At 38.7% G+C, this 21,015-nt stretch overlaps 2 protein-coding genes across 4 annotated transcripts in view; one reads left to right on the forward strand and one right to left on the reverse strand.

Moving 5' to 3' along the window:
• Positions 1 to 12,925, reverse strand: part of LOC108971481 (dnaJ homolog subfamily B member 2) — a 33,900-nt gene extending 20,975 nt beyond the window's left edge. Inside the window, exon 1 of one of the 3 annotated variants that reach the window (XM_018937576.1) lies at positions 12,673 to 12,925. The gene's annotated coding sequence lies outside the window, so the exon portion shown is untranslated. Of the gene's footprint in view, positions 1 to 12,557 lie in introns of all 3 variants that reach the window. The other 2 variants (XM_018937577.1, XM_018937579.1) reach the window with 2 other exon arrangements.
• Positions 1,566 to 19,228, forward strand: LOC108971477. The gene is made up of 6 exons (XM_018937572.1): positions 1,566 to 1,616; positions 3,753 to 3,917; positions 4,490 to 4,605; positions 14,300 to 14,929; positions 15,202 to 15,315; positions 19,222 to 19,228. The coding sequence occupies exons 1-6, from the start codon at positions 1,566 to 1,568 to the stop codon at positions 19,226 to 19,228; spliced, it is 1,083 nt and encodes a 360-aa protein (XP_018793117.1).
• The last annotated feature ends 1,787 nt before the right edge of the window (positions 19,229 to 21,015 follow it).

Below are 21,015 nucleotides of genomic sequence, written 5' to 3' on the forward strand. Positions count from 1 at the left end.
TTTATCCGCATTATTATATTTGTATATACATATACCATTATCTACATATATAGTATGTAAATAAATTTTACTTAATTATTTGTTATTTCTTCAATTTCTTTAAACCTTTGACTTTTTATTAACCTTTATTAGGTAAACCAAAAAAATTTTAGAGTTTCACAATCAAAACGGTATATGGATAATAACGAAGCCCATAATTTGTTTATTTTATGATGAAGAAATTAAATTTTCACAAACATTACGATACGGCTTGAGTTACGCTATAGGCGTATGAACTGGCGGACGAACTCCCCCGCTCCGCAGCCTCCACCAGGATGGTAGGACCCGAACCCTTTACAGGAGTGGGTCCCCACACCATCAAGGAGTTACTCCGTAAAAAGGAAAGAGCAGGCAGGGAAGAGCATTGGCGACAAACTCATGGTATGAGACACGCCAAGCTGCTAATGGGAGGTTACAACCTGAAATGGTTCAAAATAGTAAAAAACCTCCCCAGGAGCAAACTCAGGCTGTTAGTCGCATGGTATAGTGGCCACTGTAAGCTGAATAGGCATATGCACAGCATGGGCCTATCAGCTTGCGCCAACTGCCGTTTCTGCGACAGGGAGCCTGAAACTCCGGAGCATCTGTTGATCGACTGCACAGCAGTCTGTAGGTGCAGAGCCAAGGCCCTTGGAGTTCTATTTCAGGACAGGGATCGCATTGCCTCGCTAGCGCCAAGCAATCTACTGGACTTTATTAATGGGCTGAGGCTAAGCGAGTCAATGTGAGTAAGGAGAGGGCACAATAGACCAAAGGTCGCAGTGCATTCCTCATCATCATTCATTCATTCATACGCTATAGTGAAAGATTCTGATTATTCTGATTCAAATTATAACATAAGAATGTCAGGATAATGAATCCCACTCATCTAACATCCATCTTCCTGTTAGATGATATCGCAACAACTAACTTGCAGTTTGCCACCTAAAATGAGAACAGATAACCGCTACAACAACAACGACAATGTCAGGATATTGTCATGCACCACTTTTTGCTGCAATTGTTTGAGTAGTTCTTGTAATATATTTTTACCTAAATATGGGCGATATGACACCCATTGCCCATTTTATATTTGGTGAGTTGATAGAAGTTGTATTGTTATAAAAAAAGTAATAAATTCATCATCTAAAATATGTCTGGCGGAGTAACAGGTCACATTTCCTGATTTACATCTTCCGACGGCAACATCCAGCGAAGACCAACATTATATGGATGAAAAAATGGAAAACAGTCACATCGCTATAATTGCTCAAAAATTTAATTGTACTTTCCCACATACTATATTTGCTTACAACCCAGAGTATAGAGTGTGCTGCTATGTTTCGAATCATTGTCCTCAGTATTCAGTTATAGTTAGTTTTGCTGTAAATTATTTCAGCTCACTTTAGTAAACCATTTTTATAAATTTTGAAGCTACTCTACTCCCATAGTATTTCGTTTTGCTATTGCTACCGCTCTCATTTTAACGGGGCCCATAGCAGAACAATGTGTTAAGTAAAAAATTACAGCTGTAGCAATAGCCAAAAATGGAGTCCTGTGCTCTGCTCTACCGTAGCGGTAGCAAAAAATTGGAAGCGGTATGAGAGCAGAGCTAATTAAAAAAATATAGCATTAATATAAACGCCATAAGTCCCGACTTAATCCCCATGAAAAATCTCTGGGGATACTTTCGCAGCAAGTTTATTTCGGTGCTACACAATTTGATACTGTTACGAGATTTAAGGAAGTGCATTCAAGCTGAATGGAGGAAAATACCGATTTCCATCATTCGCTCTCTAATTGAATCCATGCCGAGGTGCATAAACGCCGTTATTTTGGCTAGCGGTAGCCATATAAGTTGTTAATACTTCAAATAAGTTTGATTTAATACGAAATATTTGTTTGTACGATATACTTTTTTTGTACCAAGCGATTTGAATTTTTTAATTATTTTTAAATATTGTGTAAATAACTATCGAAGTTTATTCCATTAATAAAAGAATTAAAAAAAGAAATCATATAAACTTTAAAGATGAATAGAAGGAATTTTTAGCTTGTACACAATTTTAATTTATTTTAATTTTATATTTAGTATAACAATAAATAAATAAACAAATATGTACCATATTGATCGACCACTGGTTGCCCCGTTCCCACGACAGTCGGGTCTACGAAAACCGGAACGGACCCGGATTTTTATCCGGCCAAGGACTGTCAACTCGGCAGAATTCTGCCGTTACAACAACAACAACCACTGTTTGCCATTTTTCCGCTAGAGACGTTATTCCATCAGTGTAAAACTTTCAATGTAAATCAAAATTTGAAAATTTCCACAACGGAAGCGTCTCCGTAAACTTCAGAAATTTCATTGGTGGCTTGCGTGGCATTCTTCCTTTCTTTATACAAAAATTTAAAATATAGCGAATTTCTTCATTATTTTCACTCATTTTTGAATAACTGTAACTTTTTTCCAACTCTCCGAATTTATTTTTTGTTTTTTTTTTTTGGGTAAATTTAGCTTTCCAACACTATATGGCATGACACAACGTTGTTGTTGTTGTTGTAACGGCAGAATTCTGACACAACGTGATTGGTAGCGCTGGAGATATGCGACCGCAACGACTTCTTTTGACAAAATACGAAAATACCTTTTCGTCCCAATATTTTACATATAATTTAACTCTCTTCAAAGAGTAGTAAAATGATATAAGCTGGCGTTGTGGAAACCTTGCACAGAGCTTATTGAAAAAAACTTGATAGCAGGTGAAGCATACCGTAGGCGGTCTAACGATTTGAAGGTATATGGCGAGCAACAAAGTGGGCCGAATGAAATTTATTATATCAAATATGGATAAAACAATGCATCGAAACATTTCAAAAGTTAATTTCAAGCAAAATGCCAAGGGATTGATTCTAAGGAACGATTTTCTTCTTCCAGCACTCTCTCGCCAAAAGAGTAGGCGCTGTTCGAGGAGCATTCCAGGGAGGATGACGACGACATGCCGTCTTACAGCGGCTTCCGGCAGACAATAGCAATTGCGACCGCAGATGCAGCTCAAAGCACCACCAGGACCCCCTATAGTAGGCTCAGCTGCTCAGACTCAGGAGAGTCACATCGGGCAGAGACCGATGGTGCACGTAAGAGGCGCAGGAGGGGAGGGCAGCGCCCTCTCCCGGCCCGCCGGGTGCGAAGACTCTCGTAGAAAGGGCATGATCGGTGCCAGCCTCAAGTGGTACCTGCGGCACCTCCCGGATGGAAAGACCCCTGAGGTGGCGGAAGTCCGGGCCAAGAGAAGGAACAAAGGGGGCAGAGCTTCCACTACAAAGGAGCGTGGCCGAAATGCGAGGTGACGGAAGAGCAGTAACCTTGGGGTGGAATTTAATGGCGGCATGTTACAGGTGGACTGCATGGACAAGACGTCCGCAAACTGGCTGCGGGAGTCTGCTTCAAAGCTAGGAGGCTGGACTGGTCGCGTCCTCTGTGCAAAAAGGGCGGAAGAACTACTGGTCATGTACAGTATGACGATGTTCCTCCCCTGGTGCGGAGACCAGCCGTACGAGTTTGCTCTGGGTCTGGTTAAGAACCAGAACCGGGGCCTCAGAATCTCGGCCTGGCGTGTCGTCAGCAGCAAGGTTGAGGAAAAAGGAGACCTGAGAGGATGTAGATTGTACCTGTACATTGGCGACGACTAGTACATGTACGTTCGTGCAGCGAACTTCCGCCTGTATTACAGGTACAGCACGGTAGTCATGAGGCCGCAAAACCCGCGACCACCGGGAGCAAGGAAGCTGGAAAAGCTGCCACACAGCCAAATAGGAGCAGTGCAAAACAGGCTACAAATGAGGCGGCCGCGGAGGTTGAGAGGATGCAAGTGGATGAGGTTGCGAAACAACCCAGGGTAAGCAGGGCTGAGCAGGCTATGCCTACCGCGACCGTTGACGTCCCATGTGGCCAGGGAGCAGAGCTATCCTCCCCCAGACACTCCTCGAAGGACTAGAGTACAATAAGGTAATCTGGGATCTCTCTAGCAAGCGACCTAGAACTTGCATAGTGGTTAGGAATAATATTGAATTTTTCTGTATTTCAGAGTTCCTGACGCAGGATTTGCTGCTGAGGGAGAGCCTCGCAATGGCGTACATCCCTGACTCATGGAGGACGTTTGAGGTGATCTTCATAGCAAAAGTAGGAAGGAATGATTATTCTCTGGCTAAATCATTTCGGAGAATTAGCCTAACCTCCTTCCTACTAAAAACTATGGAGAAGATCATAGACCATGAAATAAGGACGAAGACGCTGAAGACTCACCCCTGCATGCTGCTCAGCACTGTTGACAACACATCTCACAGGAGTGTAGCCAGGGCACTGGAGAGAAGGAATGTGGTCACACAGGTGCGTAGATGAATGGAGGCCCTACTGCACCCCAGAAATGCTGAAACTACAATTAGAGATACAAATATTCGCTGCCCACAGGGAGGTGTGCTATCACCACTGCTATGGAGCCTTGTTGTGGATGACCTATTAGCACAGCTAACTGACAATGATCCGCTGCCAAGGGTATGCGGACGCTATAGTAATTATAGCCAGAGGTAAATTTGAGGACACTCTCTGCGACTTGGTACAACGGGGTTCAAACCTGGCAAAAGGGTGGTGTAGTTGAGTTGCATTGAAAATCAACCCCTCAAAGTCGACCGATGTACCGTTTACGAGACGCAAGTCCTCTTCAATTGTCAAGTTTATTGGTTTGTACATCTGAGCTAAATTGGAATTCAACATTGTCCACAAATCACTAATTGGAGCTGCTTTGTCTTCTTTTTTCGAATCTTAAAAAACCGCAGAATATTATGAAATATCGTCAATCCGTCGAGCGATACAGCGGATAAGAATTGGAGTGCCAGATATAAAAAGTATGATTTGTATTTGAATTATTTGCGCCAGCAAAATGGAATAAATTTGGTAAACGTAACGGGCTACGTTAAATACGGGCTACGGTAAATAATTTCGACTTTCTTGTTAATGTGACGGAATTTTATATGAACAATTAGTTTGTGGGTACCCGGTTACTAAAAGACGTCGGTAAGGGTTAAATTGGTCCTAACTAATAGTGAGTTTTATATGAAAATCTGATTTTTTTAAACTCGTAATTTACTGTCCCAGTTAATCGTGTAAAAAGGAAATCAAGTGTATAAGGTTGTGTCGATAGCCCAAAAATAACATTTTATCATAAGTGCTTTAATTCAAATCGATGGAACGATGAGCTGTACGAGATATACGACGACATTGACATAGTTCAGCGAATTAAAAGACAGCGGCTACGCTGGCTAGGTCATGTTGTCCGAATGGACAAAAACACTCCAGCTCTGAAAGTATTCGACGCAGTACCCGCCGGGGGAAGCAGAGGAAGAGGAAGACCTCCACTCCGTTGGAAGGACCAAGTGGAGAAGGACCTGGCTAAAAGAAGAAACGACTGGCGCGCTGTTCTTAACTCGGCTATAATCGCGTAAGCGGTGTCTACGCCAATTAAGAAGAAGAAGCTTTAATTCAAAATGTCAAAATCAGCCGTTTTGGTTTAATGATCTAAAACTATATTTTTCTATTAAATTAACTAACTATATTATTTCAATTTTTTTTTTTTTTTTTTTTGACATAAAGGATAAAATGGCCCGGATTTCGAGGGGATGTTCTCCAGATTAGGAAAATAAATTATGCACAAACGAGTAAGTATGCGTTTAGCTGGTTCTACACCGATGTTGGGCGTCGAGTGGTAAAAAATGGCGTTATAAAGGAAAAACGTAAAAATTAATTGCAAATTTGTTAGGGCTTTAAGAAAATTTTGTAACTAAAAACTCTAAAGGAAAAATTAAAAGTGACTCGTGGTCCTCTGATTTATTATAGCCATATATTTCCCATGGCAAAAAAAGGACCCCTTCACCACAAATTGCAGTGAAAGTTGAATTAAATCGCGTAAGCGGTGTCTACGCCAATTAAGAAGAAGAATCTTTCAAGCTAGAAAAATTTCTTTTATTAAATGTCCACATACATAAGAGAAAAACTTTTGTCGTACAACATTACAATTTTTTCGGTTCCATTGGAGAAAAAAGGGGTGAAATATTTTATATATAATTTATATCCTGATCTCCATCTGATAAGAATTTGTGGAGTGACCTTAAGAGCAGATTGCCAGCTATTTCAATTCAATATAAGGAGCAAAGAAACTTTGCGATGGATAAACAGTGGAAGCATTAAAGGATACCTTGATTTTTTTATTTTTATTTAAACAAAAAAATACATATAGTATATATTTTACATATATTATTTTGAACAATGCTTTTTCTTATTAAATCTGTTTTAATATTCGTAATAAATTATTTTCGATTTATTAGGTTTAATAAAGTAAATATAACTGAAATAAAACTTGTTTTAATTGTTAATTGTTTATGTATAAGACTTTTTATTTTAAATAGCTTGAAACCCGATTCGTCGAAATATTTTTTTTTCTAGGTTGGTTTGTCCTACCTAAATGGTTTGTTCTAGTAAAATAAAAGAAATTGTGGAATATCGGAGGGATTAGTGAAAACCAGTTTGAGAGGTAATTTGAGCCTAAGAAATATAAAAGCACGACTGGTTCCAAAATCACTCAAATTTTTCGAAAAACAGCGTCCCGTTAAAAATTATTGTTATGTTGACAGTTTTCTTCCATTATCGAAGTGTGGTGCACACCGAATTTGTGACATCCTCCAACTATCAGGGTTGATGCTGCATAGCATCTCTCTTGGGGGCTGGCAGAAGCTGCATGTGTGCGGCGACCAAGAGCTCCCACCTCCTAATCCAGGGTGTTATGCGACTATGGATTGAGTGATCATAATTTGATTCAAATTAAGGTTACCCCCCGATCCCCTCCCTCGCCTTATGTGAGTCCATTGCGGCGATGACGCACCGCTAGTACTGACTGGAACCAATATGGAATCTCGGTTAGGGAAGCGGTATTCAGTATACCGCTTAGAGAATTTGAGGAGGTGGGGTGAACGAGCATATTGCTCGTCTATATGAGGTAGTTTGGGGATTAAATGATAGGGTACTTAGGAGGTGTGAAAGCTATAAGACTAGTAAAATTAAATGTTGGACGCATGAGTTAACCTTGAAGAGGACTGTCAGGCGATTGAGGCGACAGTTTCAACGCGCCCGACGGTCCAACCCTGATAGGCTGTCCCAGCTTAGGTATGAATTTAGTTTGGCGAATAGGGAATATAAGGAGATGTTAGTGAGAAGTAAAGAGGAAGATTGGAGGAGTTTTGTGGATGAGAATAAGAATGGCCCCTGGGGTCAGGTCTATAGGATCTGCCGGGGTCGTAGGAGGGAGGATGTCACGTCTCTTCGCGTCGGTTACACTCTGTTATCGTCGTGGAGAGAGTGTGCGGGGGTTCTGTTAGGTGCGTTCTTTCCTATGTCGAAGGTGCAGGTACCTCACGCACAAGGGATGCCTGTCCTTCCATTAGATGATGGCGAGTTGGGGTATGCCTTTGGCCTGGTTAGGTCTAAACGGTCCCAGGTTTTGATGGTTTCAACGGAGAGATGTGTAAAAGCTTGTGGAAGTTCATTCCGGAATACCTGGAGGCCATTTATAATAAGTGTGTTTGGGAGGCATACTTTCCACGCAAGTGGAAAAGTACTAGGGTTGTTCCTCTCCTGAAGTCCCCTGATAAGATCAGGAGCGATCCTCGTTCTTATCGGGGCATCAGTCTCCTTCCAGTACTTGGAAAAGAGCTGAAAAGAGTCATGGTGGAACGGCTTCAGGAGCTAACGCGGGGTTCAGGAAAGGACGCAGTATAGAGGATGCATGGTTTTATGTTCAGGATGTCGTCAGGGAAAATGTCAACAAGTATGTCCTTTGGAGGACTTATTATTCGGACAGAACGGGAGTGCGAAGAATGGAGTTTGTGGAGGTTCGTGGCTGCCCACAGAGTTCCATCTGCGGTCTATATATTTGGAACCTTATGATGGACACTCTGCTTGGGCAGCTCGAGCCACTCTGTCAGTGTTGTGCGTATGTGGACGACCTTCTTATGGTCGAAGGTCTGAATTAGAACGGGCGGGAGGATATCCCTTAAAGATCGTGAAAACTTGGAGTGTAGGTGTGGGGGTGGACATATCGAGTGAAAAAACGGTGACATTGCTGCTTAAGGGCAGATTGTTACCGGTTCGTCCACCGATTTTCCGTGTGAATGGGGTCAGAATCAGATATGTGACGCAAGCCAAATATCTGAGGTTAACCATGAGTGAATAGATGTGTTTTACTTAACACTTGGCGAATGTGAAGGAGCGACTACCCCGCATTTTCAGGAGCGATTGGGGTCTCTCAAGTCCTGCTGTCCGCACCATATATCGTGGCTTGTTTATGGCCTGTGCCACATATGGAGCCCCTGTATGGTGGGAAGCAGCCACGACTGTGTGGGGGTCTCAAAAGCTCCTCTCAATTCAGCGTTGTATGATGCTTGCTTATTTGCCTGCATATCGCACCGTCTCAATGGACGCGATGTGGGGGTGCACCTACCCCTCTTGACCTGATTATCATGCAGCGTGCTGTTGCATTCATGTTAAAATGGGCTTGAGTGTGTCATTGCTGCGAAATGACTGAAATTAAGAATTTAAAAATTATGAACAAAGTCTTCCTATTTTTTTGTTCCTGGTAGTATATCTGGCTAATGGCAGTAAGAGAATGGTTGCCCTGAACACCCCGGTGTTGGATCGGCCGGGGTTATTTTTTTTTTTGAAGCGCGGACGAAGGCCGCCAGTACAGAAAGGAGTTCTACGGGCACGCAGAAAGGAGTTGAAGCGCGGCGCTGAAAAAAAATAACCCTAGTCGATCCAACACCGAGATGTTTAGAGTTCTTTCGCGTAGAACTCCTTTCTGCAACTTTTTTTCTTTTATAAAAAATTGCTAAGGATTTTTGGCGTTTTTCTTTTATTGACAACTAGGCAGATATGGCATACCATTTATTTGCTAGTATGCAACCTTATTCTTGTTGTGCAAATACAGTGAATTTAACTAAAACAAAATAATTAAAATAATGCTTTATTTGCAATAAATATTAAAGAAATTAATATGCAAAAACATTATAGTGAAGTTAGCAAGTGAAAAGTACATAATATATGTAAGTGAAGAAGTTACTCACAATATACAAATTATCAATTTAAAAGTTGTAAATTTTTTAACTTTAAATGCAAATATCTTTAAAACACACAATTCCGATTTCTTTGTAGCCGCGATCTGAAGGTTCCGTTGGAAAGAGGAAGTCCTCCTGATTAAAAAATATATGGGGTTATAGGTACCGCAAACGCTTAGTTTAGGAGATATTCGACCTTTAAGTTCAAATATTCGCAAAATTCGTACATTTCAAGACGCTATTTCACCACATTAAACAGACTTTATTCACATTTTTCACTTCAAATTAATTAAATTACACTATAAACTTGTAAATAACTCCATATCTTACACTTTTATCAGGTTTTTTACCTAAAAAATCTGCATTTTTTAAATTACATTTTACACTCTTTTTAAGCCCATTTGTTTACCAAAAATTAGACGAAATGGAGTGCTGGGATGTGATGATAAGGCAATTCGTTGAAATTCCTCTTTTTCGCAAAAATTCCTCTATTCATGCATTTGGATATTTTCTTTTTTAAATTTATTAAGCAAATAAGTAATATTATATACATGTATTAGTAATATTATATAATAATATTGTATGTACATATGTATAAGTAATATTATATAATAATATTACGTAATAAAGTGTAAAGTATATTAGTACAGTACGAAAATTCAAATTTTGTTTCAATATGAGTGCATGGTAACCAACAAATATAACCTCTTTATAACCGAATCTCATATTTTAAATATAAAAATTGATGTATTGTCACCTAAAATACAAAACAATGTATAATCAAAAATAAATGGAAACCGCTGACAGATATAATAACTAAATTTTATCCATTTTATAACGAAAACTCAAATTTTGTTTCAATATAAGTTCATGATAACCAACAAATATAACCACTTTATAACAAAAGCTCAATATATTCTTTTATTTTTAACGCAGAAAGGAGTACGGAAAGTACTTGAGCCACCCCGGGTATTCGCCAGGGTTATTTTTTTAAAAAGGCCGCAAACGCAGAAAGGAGTACTCCGCGAAAGTATATGTAAACTGTATATGTGGAAAAGTTTTCATAACTCAATTATAACTTACAAAATGTTAGAAAGTATTTTTTATTATAATTAATGTAGAAAAAAGAATCACGCAAATAAAAAAAAACAAAGAAAGATCGTTAAGAATCCTACATATTTGGTGTTTAAGATGTGGCAACGCTCGTTTTCCTCATAATTGTAAACAATCTAACCTTTGCAATGCCGAGTTCGCCAAGTGATTTTTAAATTAATAAATTTAGGTGAAATATTACAAAATAAAATATTGAAATGTGAACTTATTTCAATGTTTAGAGTGTATATTTGCGGATTGTTTAGTATCACGCCGGTTAAGTATCGTTTATGGAGAAAAACAGCCCCCCTACCGACCCCTTATTGGAAAGAGGAAGGATCTAACTTTTTAAAAACCCCCCCTCGACCCCCTAGAGGCCCTGTGGACCTGTAGGGAGGCCTTTGAAAATGACCAAAAATCAGTGCTTTTGCTCATTTTTCCATACAAACTGAAACCAATGCAGCCCAGCCAACATTTTTGTACCGGCTACGCCATCCACAGTATTTTAGCATTGAACACCTTTTCGCGTTCWCTTCATACATTTATTGCTAAGTGGGTTTAATTTATTCCCTTTTGTTCGTGCTTTCTCGGTAATTTGACAGTTCAAATTAGGCAGTCATTTTGGTTTTCGCATTATTGAACAGAAAAAGGTGTATTTTATTTAAAGATTTACAAAGAAATTAACAATCAAAAGTAATTAAAAACATAACTAGTGGTTTTTATAATTCATAAGTAATATATGTGCCGGAAAATGTATCCATAATTGGTTTGGTACAATGCACAACGGATGAAAATACACTAGCATATACTTAGAAATTTGCAAAAAATAGAATTTTTTAAAGTGAATTTGTGAACCGATTTTTATAAAATATGTTTTAAAACAAATGTCGATAATTTAAGCATACATGTGTTTAAAATTTTCCATTTGGTTCTCTCGTTTAGATACGGTGAGCCAAAATTATCCGGCGCGATACTAAACACAACCCGTATATTTAAATATACAGAGTGAAAAACGTCAATGAATTTAATGGAAGATAGAGAAAAATCTTGTGTTATTAGTGCATATTTTTAAACTTTAATCGTGAAAATTTAAAAAAATATAAGTAATTTTTATATTATTTTTTGATATTCCTCCTCTGGAGAAGCTCCCCTATCCGGACATATCCCATTTATAGGGAAATTCGGTTTTTTTTTACCCCTCTGCCAAAGTAATCGGAATCGTGCCGTCAGCGGCAACAATATATATATATTTTCTTGATCTGGAGAACGCCACCTTTCTAGTGTCACCCATTTTATCCCCGAAATCCGGGGATACTATTCCAAATTTTACCCGAGACTTTCGGACTTCCGGGTTGTAAGTTATTTGAATAAAAATGAGGAAAATAGATAAATTTCAGCGAAAACTTGGCCTTGGCCCCATATAGCCAATATCAGGATTTTCAAACATTTTTTCATGGCACCCGAACTTAGTCCTTTCATTCTTGTTTCACTTATTGTTTGAGTACTAAATATGGTAACACTAATTTTTTGTTTTTTGCATCCACTTTTTTATTTTTATTTACTATATAAATAAATGGATTTCAACGAAAGTTAAATATAGAATTAAAGTTATTTTTGAACTTTTTAATACAAAACAAATGTGTAGAACTGAATTAGACAAGCCATAGGTGGACATAAATTTTAAAAATATTAGTGTAGAATGCATTATAAAGCGGTGAAACACGCATTTTAAATAGTTGATTTTTTGAACTTTAAATTCAAATATCTCCAAAACCATAAATCAGCGGCAACTGTATATCCGCACATACCCATTTGAACACCGAATTCGACGGATGCTATATTAAATTGAAATAAACAATTTAGTAAAGTATAAAGCGGTTTGCATGCAATCGCCGTTGATACATATATATTTTATACTTTTTACCACAACTGATTTATTTTATATGGTTTATTGACTCAAATATTCATTATATTTTTTTTGTACATATTACATTTATATGTACACGCACAAAACCTACAAATACATATGCACACTATGAATTGTAATTTGAAAAAAAAAAAAGTGAACAAATAATTGTAGTCAAACACCAACTGAAAAAATATTCTTCAAATACAGTTCGTAAAATGAAAAAGTACAACAGTGTGAAACAAATTCTTGTGCATCGGTGCTGCCAATCAATCTCGGCATTTCTTTATAACAAATGAATCAGCACAGATCAACATTAACCAACTATTCGTACAATTTAAGATATGATACTTTATATACATAGATGTGTATTGACAACCTTGCTTAAAAATGCACAAATTCAATACATTTAACTTCTTTTGTCTTTATATACATTCACATACACAAGTCTCAATATGTTAAAAGGTGTTCAATACGTGAAAGTAGCCGCTTACTTTTCACCCTTCTTTCAACTGCAGAAAATATAATAAAAAAAAAAAGCGCCTATGCGTTCAGAGCACAATTTTCTATTATTTCCAAAGGACTTCAAAATATTTTTTAAACAAGATGTTAATAATTTATCACTTTTGTGTATCCAAATAACAATTTATTTATTCACACTCGTACACCCGCATTCTCTTTCAAATTATTCGATCGCTTTCCCGTTTTTAAAAGAGTGCATAGAAACTCGCTGAAATATAATCCACAATAAGAGCGAACCAAGATGGGTCGCAGTGTGGATAATATTGACAACCATAGTAACGGGGCATCTCGACAGTATAAAATCTATGTCTTACTAACTGTATTGCCTTGCCTATTGCCTGAGACTCCATATTGCTTACTGCTTTAAATATATGGAATACTAAGTAGTTTGCTGTCACTTCAGCAGTTTAACAGCGCAGTTTTCATTTCTATGAAAATTTCGAAGAGGCAACATATGATTTGTTCCACATATGCCGACGGCATTTTCATTTCGGTAATATGAAATTTAGAAGAGCGAGTATTAAGACGGTTGTAGTATATTATAAAAATAAAGTACATTTTCAATATAACATTTTTCCAAAAGTTAGTATTTAGTTTTATATTGTTAATTTACAGAAACATTATACAAATTGGGTTGGGAATGAGCGAAGTCTTAAATTTAATAAATTTATACTAGCATAAATAAAAAAATCATTGTTCATTTTATATTTATTACATTTAATTAGTATATGAACTTTATGCCACAATAATTATATAGTAGTACACAAATATGATTTGATTATTTCCCAGAAATACATTTGTAAAAAAAGGATCTTTATTACACACAGATTTTGCAATGACAATAGCAGTAGATTTCGCAGTTAGTATGACATAAATTTTATCCTGTCGAGATGCCCCGTAACGGGGCCGTGCCCATTGCCTGTGGCGACTCCATACTGCTTATGGAAAACAATAAATGGAATACTAGTAGTATGCCATATATTGAAAGCAATATACTGGCACTTCAGCAATTTTAAATTCGACAAAAATTTCGGACAGGCACATATTCTATTTGCACATATTAAATTTAGTAAATCAAGTATTAAGACGGTTGTGTCAACAATTACCATGACAGCCAGTTCTACGTACCGGAATTGAATCGGATTTTATCCGACCGAGGGCTGTTTTTTCGGTGATCTAACCCCGTTTGGATCGGTGAGTACTAAGTTGTGTTTGTCGTCATTGGAGCAACGCTTTGCAGCAGGGTTGCTCCGTATCCTCCTGACTCGTGCTGGCATTAAGTCCAACCCGGGCCCGGAGGAATTTTTCTGCTGCATATGCAAAAAGGCTCCATCCAAACGCCACCTCGGTCAGGTGTAATACATGCAATGGATGGAGCCATCTTAAGACCTGCTCATGCCTTAAGACTCACAGGGAGTGGACCATTCGTTACGTGACCCATGTTGGCTGCGCGACACAAGGCTCTAGGGTCGTGCAATCTGCACATAGTTCGTGCGCCGCGCCGCCACTCGACCCGAGTGGCCAACAGAGAACCTCCACGGTAAGGAGCTCACACAGGCAACATAGCTCCCACTCTGACTGCCTGTCAAATGATTGTAGGGGGGAGCTGGCGGAACAGATTGACGATTCGACATTCTGCACAATGAATGACGAAGCCCCCACCAGAGTTATTGGTACCTGTAGTAGCTCGCCTCATATTACCATTGCTAGTGGTGGTCTGATAAATAGCATAACCCGGCGATCTATGCTAACTCTTGCATTAGACCATCTGCCCATAATTATCTCGATCGAGAAGCTTCCTAATTTCGTTTCTGTGAATAACCGTACCTTCATTAACTTTAACAAAGCTAATTGGGTTGGCTTCACAGAATTTACTGAGAGCACCTACAACGCTCTACGTACGTATGCGTTGGCGAACGTCAATTCCGTAGCAGTTACCGCTCTCCTCATCCCGGCTGGAAGAATAGCGGAAATCCGCCCCAATTTCCCAGCCGAAGCAGCCGTTTTAGCTAATGAGCGTGACACTTTACGTGATGCTGATCCCGGGAAGCCCCGAATAAGGGATCTCAATTTGGAGATTTGGCGTATGGTAAACCATTATAGGCGGACGAAATGGATAGAGCTCCTGAAGTCCTGCAACCTCTCCACCGGGGTGAATAAGCTTTGGGCTACTGTCAAAGCTTTGTCTAATCCGCAAAGACATGACGACCGAGTTGAAGTTCAATTCAATGGTCATGCCCCTTCGGACCCGAAGAAGTGCGCGAGCTACTTTAGCCGGCCACTCTTCAAATACCCGATGTGTGGAAAATCGGAAAATTCGTCCCACTACTGAAACCTGGGAAACCCGAAAACAAAGGGGAATCTTATCTCCTCTCCCCAGTAGTGAAGACACTTGAGACCCTGCTACTCCCAACTTCCACTCACCACCTGAGCCTAGGAAGTCACCAGCATGGATTCGGAAAAGTGCACATCCCCACCATTGCACTTAGCGTCATAAACGCTCAGATAGTTCGTGGCCTCAACCAGAAACCACCCTGTGAGAGAACGATCCTCGTAGCGTTGGATTTGTCAAAACCTTTTGACCCAGTCAACCACACAACGCTAAAAGAAAGTCCGTCTGTCAATAACCCTAAGATTTTAGGTGTAATGTTCGATAGTCTATGCTCCTTCTCTCCCCATACGACCGCGATTATCGCCAAAGTACAGAAGCTCAACAAACTTCTCAAGTCGCTAACCGGAGCACATGGGAAAAAGACAAGAAACGTTGTTGGCAAACGAAATAAGGATTACGACTTGACAGCATGCACCTGGATTCTCAGGTCCCTTAATTGCTAAGGTGCCGCCTCCCAGCTGGTTGATGCGCAAATTCGGTGTGGTATTCGTGGTGGGAGAGAGACTCCGTCGCCGAATACTATCATTTACTTAGGTGAATGAACGTCTAGTCACGATCCTCATTAAAGCGAGGTTCTTCAACATATCGCTGATTTGCGCTTACGCCCTGACGGAAGAGAAGGACGATGTAACCAAAGATGCCTTTTATGAGTGCTTGGAAAGCACTTTTGAGAGATGTCAAAATCGTGCTTGACGCCTTTAACGCCAGGGTGGGTAAAGAAGGTGTCTCTGGTACTCCGGCGGTAAATTCAGCCTCCACGAGGAAACATCCCCAAATGGGTTGAGGCTGTTCTACTTCGCTGGGGCCCGTAATATGGTTATCTGTAATACCAGATTCCAGTATTCTCTGTGCAGCAAAAAACGAACGTCAACAAACACAAGGAAAGTTCGACGTCGAGAAGCTGCAATCATAAAAGACAGTCGATCGATTTCTTCTCGGCTTGCACTCCTGCTCTCTGAGAGCACTTATAAACAACTCGATATAAGGGAACTGTGGGATGGCATTTCAAGCTTCTACAGCTGCAAATGGTTTTTAGAAAAAGCAAAAGAACAGCTGTTACGAAGAGGAGTGCGGTGTTGCAGCGGAGAGGAAACAGACTGCCCACCTCGGAACGTTATGGGATAGAGAGTTGAAGAGGGAACCGAAACGAATATGCAGATAGAAAAAAAGAGGCCGAAATGAAGAGCTTGACAACTTGGCCGACAGGGATAATGCCCAAAAATTCTACGAAAAATTGCGGCGGCTAACAGAAGGTTTCAAGACTGGAGCATACTCCTGTAGAAACCCTCCAAATCTGCCCCAATTACCGTGGGATAAGCTACCGTCAACAAATTGATTGGAACTTATCAGTGTGGCTTTAGACCTGCAAAATCAACAAACGACCAGATATTCACCAAACGTCAAATCTTGGAAAATACCCTTGAGAAGAGAATCACACCCCACCTCTTCGTCGATTTTAAAGCTGCTTTTGACAGCACGATAAGGAGCTGCCCCACAAAATTAATACGGTTGTGTAAACTGACGTTGAGCAACACCAAAAGCTCCGTCAGTATCGGGCAGGACCTCCCCGAACCGTTCGATACCATATGAGGTTTCAGACTAGGCGACTTCTCCAATCTGCTCTTGAAGAAAATAATTCGACTGCAGAAATAAATATAGCAGGTGCAATCTTCTATAAGTGTGTACAGATGCTGATGTATGCAACACTCGCGCCGTTAGTTCTGCTTTCTTCAGACTGGATAAAGAAGCGAAGCAGATGGCAGTGCAGAAGGGCATAACGAAATATCTGTCATTAAACAAACAGTTCTCGCACTTGCGACTAGGCTCCCACGTCACTGTTGACAGCCATATGGACAGTCAGCATGGAAATCCAACGCAGAATAACTGTTGCCAACTGCTACTTTGGACTGAGTAGGCAATTGAGAAGTAAAGTCCCTTTCTCGACGAACAAAAACCAAACTCTATAAATCACTCATTATTCCCGTCCTGCTATATGGTGCAGACGCATAGACGATGACAACATCTGATGAGTTGGGCTAAGAAGTTTTCAAGAGAAAGATTTATGGTCTTTGCGCGTTGGCAAAGGCGAATATAACATCCGACGGAACGACGAGCTGTAACAGTTAAACGACGACATTGACATAGTTCAACGAATCAGGAGACTGCGGCTGCACTGGCTAGGTTATGTCGCTCATATGGACAGCAGTTCTGAAAGTATTCGACGTAATACCGGAGGAATATCTCCTCTCCGTTAGAAAGGGAAACGACTGCCGCGCTGTTGTTAACTTGGCTATAATCGTATAAGCAGTGTTTAGGCAAGTAAATAAGAACATGATGAATATTGAATTTAGTAGAGCAAGTATTAAGACGGTTGTGTTAAAATATAGAAATAAAGTACATTTTCAAAATATAATTTTTCCAAAAAATTAAATTAATTATGAGCGAAGTGTTAAATTTAATAAACTTATAGCATAAACATAAATCAGAATATCATTACATATTATATTTATTATTTTGGTTGGTATATGAAATTTATGCTATAATTATCATAGTCCAAAATATGAAATCCCTTTTTTTTCAAGAAATACATTTATAGAAAAAAGTATATTTATATATATATATATATAAAAGTATATTTATATATATATTTTTTTTTCCACATGTATTTTCTTCATCCATATAAAAATTTAAACAGTTCAAGAACTCATACCTACTTTACCAATTTTTGTGCAAATGATTATGTTATGATAACAGATCCCCGTTGCCAAGTATCACGATAGGTTAAAATTTATGGCATACTAACTGTCAATTCTATTGTTATTGTCGTTGCCAAATCTGTATGTGGTCATTTGTTATCATAACATAATCACAGGGATAATGGCAGAGATAATGGGATGTTTAACTCCTCTCTCACTGGAAGTGAGAGAACAATTGCTAAACGTCAAAACCACCTAAACTTTGACAGTTGATCGAGTTTAGGATTTTTTGACGTTTAACACTTGCAAACGAGCGATGGCCAGATTGAAACCTTAGCGAAAAAATACGTAAGCGGAGGGATTTGTTGCATCGTTCAATACCACTTGTAAAAAATGTAAAACAATGATAATTAAATAAATTTGTGAAATTTAAAGGTTTTGTAATTAGAAGCATCATAGTATTATTTTCAATGGAAAATGATTAAAAACATTTAATGATTGAGAGCTAACAAGCTTAAATCCTTTTATTGGATATTCAAAGGCCAAAAGTCAGTTGTTCTAATATACTTTAAAAAGATTTAAATAGTTTCTCCATATAATATCTGCTCGAAGGATTGCCGCCAAACGTGCGCCTATACTCTCTTTGCACCGAAACTACGGACTCCAGTGCGCGATAGCGGCGAACAATCCAAATTAACGTTTCAGTGTCCCATTTATCCATTTTTGTTAAATGTAAAAGTCAATATGCAAAATAAAAAAAAAATTAACCAGATTCATTAAATAGAAAAAAGTTATTTAATTTTTTTTGGTAGCGGCTTTCATCAGCCACCCGTATCTTATAAGAGCGAAATGTAAATGATTAGCCAACACCGCTTCTACCGCCCGCTTTGCCTTACAATACCGTAGAATTTCCCACGATTTGGATTTTTTCCGCAGAATCAAGTCATCTGATTGCTCTCACAACAAAGGTTTGCCAGTCTCAATATGCGGTAGTAATTATAAGAAATTCTTAAATATGTTTGAAATTTTCTTAAACTAACCCAAAATCACAGTCGAATACTATTATTTTATAAATATATACACTATTTTTAATAGTTTGATTTTAGTTTTGATATTTTATATTATGAAAAAATGTTATTGAAAAGTTAGATGTGTACAAAACTATAAAGCGCATATTTGAGCAATGGCAACATCTGATTTCTACATTGCTACTATTGCATCAACTAAGGAAGTTAGGAGCGGAATTCGCTGTTTCTGTCATTATACTGGTCACAAATGTTTAGTTTACGATTTATTCGACTTTAAAGTACAAAAATTCCATTTCAACAAGCTATTTCACTACGTTTAACACACTTTAAGCACATTTTTCACTTTAAATTCATTAAATTAAACTGTAAAAATTCAAACAAACTAACATTTTACACGTTTTGCAGGTTATAGGGCATCATTTAAGTGCAGCGAGGAAATGGAGCGCTGCCATATGATAATAAGGCAATTCGCTGAAATTCCAACTTTTCGCTTAAACTTCTTTCTTCGCTAAAATTCCTCTTCCTTTATTTAGCTTAGACAAAACTCTTGTCCACTTGCCATTTAACAATACTTAATTTTCCAAGTGTCCTTAAGGTTTTTACTCTTCTGCGTAAAATTTTTCGAAATCGGGCTAATACTTTTCAAGAACCCAATCACCAAATATCTGTATATCAATAGTGCATTTGCTGCTTTTATAATGCTGATATCATCAATTGGTAGGTATCAGAGACCTGCAAAAATACTATAAAATCAATTCAGTTCATCATAGACAACATGGTTGAATAATTCGAGTACCCTCCAGCAGGTATCTGTTCCTCGGGAATCACAATCGAGTAGGTATGGCTGGCTTCGGTTCACATCGTATCATGTCAGTTCATAGATGATACGATTGTTTGAATCGATGTGAAACTGCGGGTAAACTACAAGTCCAGTGAGAATTTCATGACATTTCGTGGATTGGTAGTGAAGTTAATTGCGTTTTAAGTGTCCGTATGCTTGTGTTATCGGTGCGTAAATGAGCTTCGAACAAAGAGCCAATATTAAATTTTGTTTTAAAATTGGTAAAATTTTTACCGAAACATTTCAATTGATGAAGCAAGTTTATGGCGATGATTGCCTATCCCGTAGTAAACTGCAAGAGTGGTTTCAACGTTTTCAAAGTGGTCGTGAGGATATAAATGAACAAGGGCCAATCAAAATCCTTGATCACTGGAAATCTCATCGAAACTGTGCGTGAATTCTTCAAAAATCAGCCGAAATCATCATTGAAATTCATGGAAATGGCATTGAACATCTCCAAAACATCGATTTATCGCATTTTGACCAAACATTTGGGCTTACGAAAGGTGTGTGCACGGTTTGTTTCGCACAAATTGACTGACGACCAAAAATTGTTCAGAATCTAACATTCGAAGGAAATCATTAAAGAGATCAAAAAGGACAAAAACTTCCTTTACAATATTGTGACTGGTGACGAAACGTGATGTTTCTAATATGACCCGAAGCGAAACGCTAGAGTGCTGAATGGAAGACACCGGACGAGCCGAAACCCAAAAAATCGCGCATGGAGAAGTCAAAAGTGAAGACAATGCTGATTTGTGTTTATGATTCCAAGGGCATTGTCCAGAAAAAATTTGTTACATCCGGCCAAACCGATAATGCGGTATTCTACCTTGGAGTTTCGAAGCGTTTGGTGCGACATTTTAACCATTAACCACTCCCGTAGAGGCCATTCAAAAGGCTTGCACCGGCATACTGGCGGCCATTCCGGCCAACGATCTAAAACCCTCGTTCGACATGCTTTTGGACTGTGCAAAACCTGTATTGAAGACGAAGGAGACTATTTTTAATAAAATAAATTGATTTTGCCGAAAAGACCATTTGTTCTGTTTTTTTAAGTCCTGTATACTTTGGAACGCACCTTGTGCGAGTAAATCTACGAGCACAAAAAACAACAAAAATTTTCTGCTGGATTGATTTGAATCATGTGTGGCAAAAAATGTATCAGCTTTGAAAATGTGCGCTTGTATCATATTTTTGATCCCTAAACAATGGAAATTCCATGGAGTACGCAGATACATACATTCATACATTTATTGTATGTATGTACTCGATGGAATTTCCATTATACATATATACATATGTATTTGAAATAGAACAGAAGTGCACGAATAAATCAGTGTTTAGGGGATGATATA

Source organism: Bactrocera latifrons, unplaced genomic scaffold (assembly GCF_001853355.1).
Source record: "Bactrocera latifrons isolate USDA-ARS-PBARC rearing strain unplaced genomic scaffold, ASM185335v1 scaffold_345, whole genome shotgun sequence".
NCBI lineage: Eukaryota > Metazoa > Arthropoda > Insecta > Diptera > Tephritidae > Bactrocera > Bactrocera latifrons.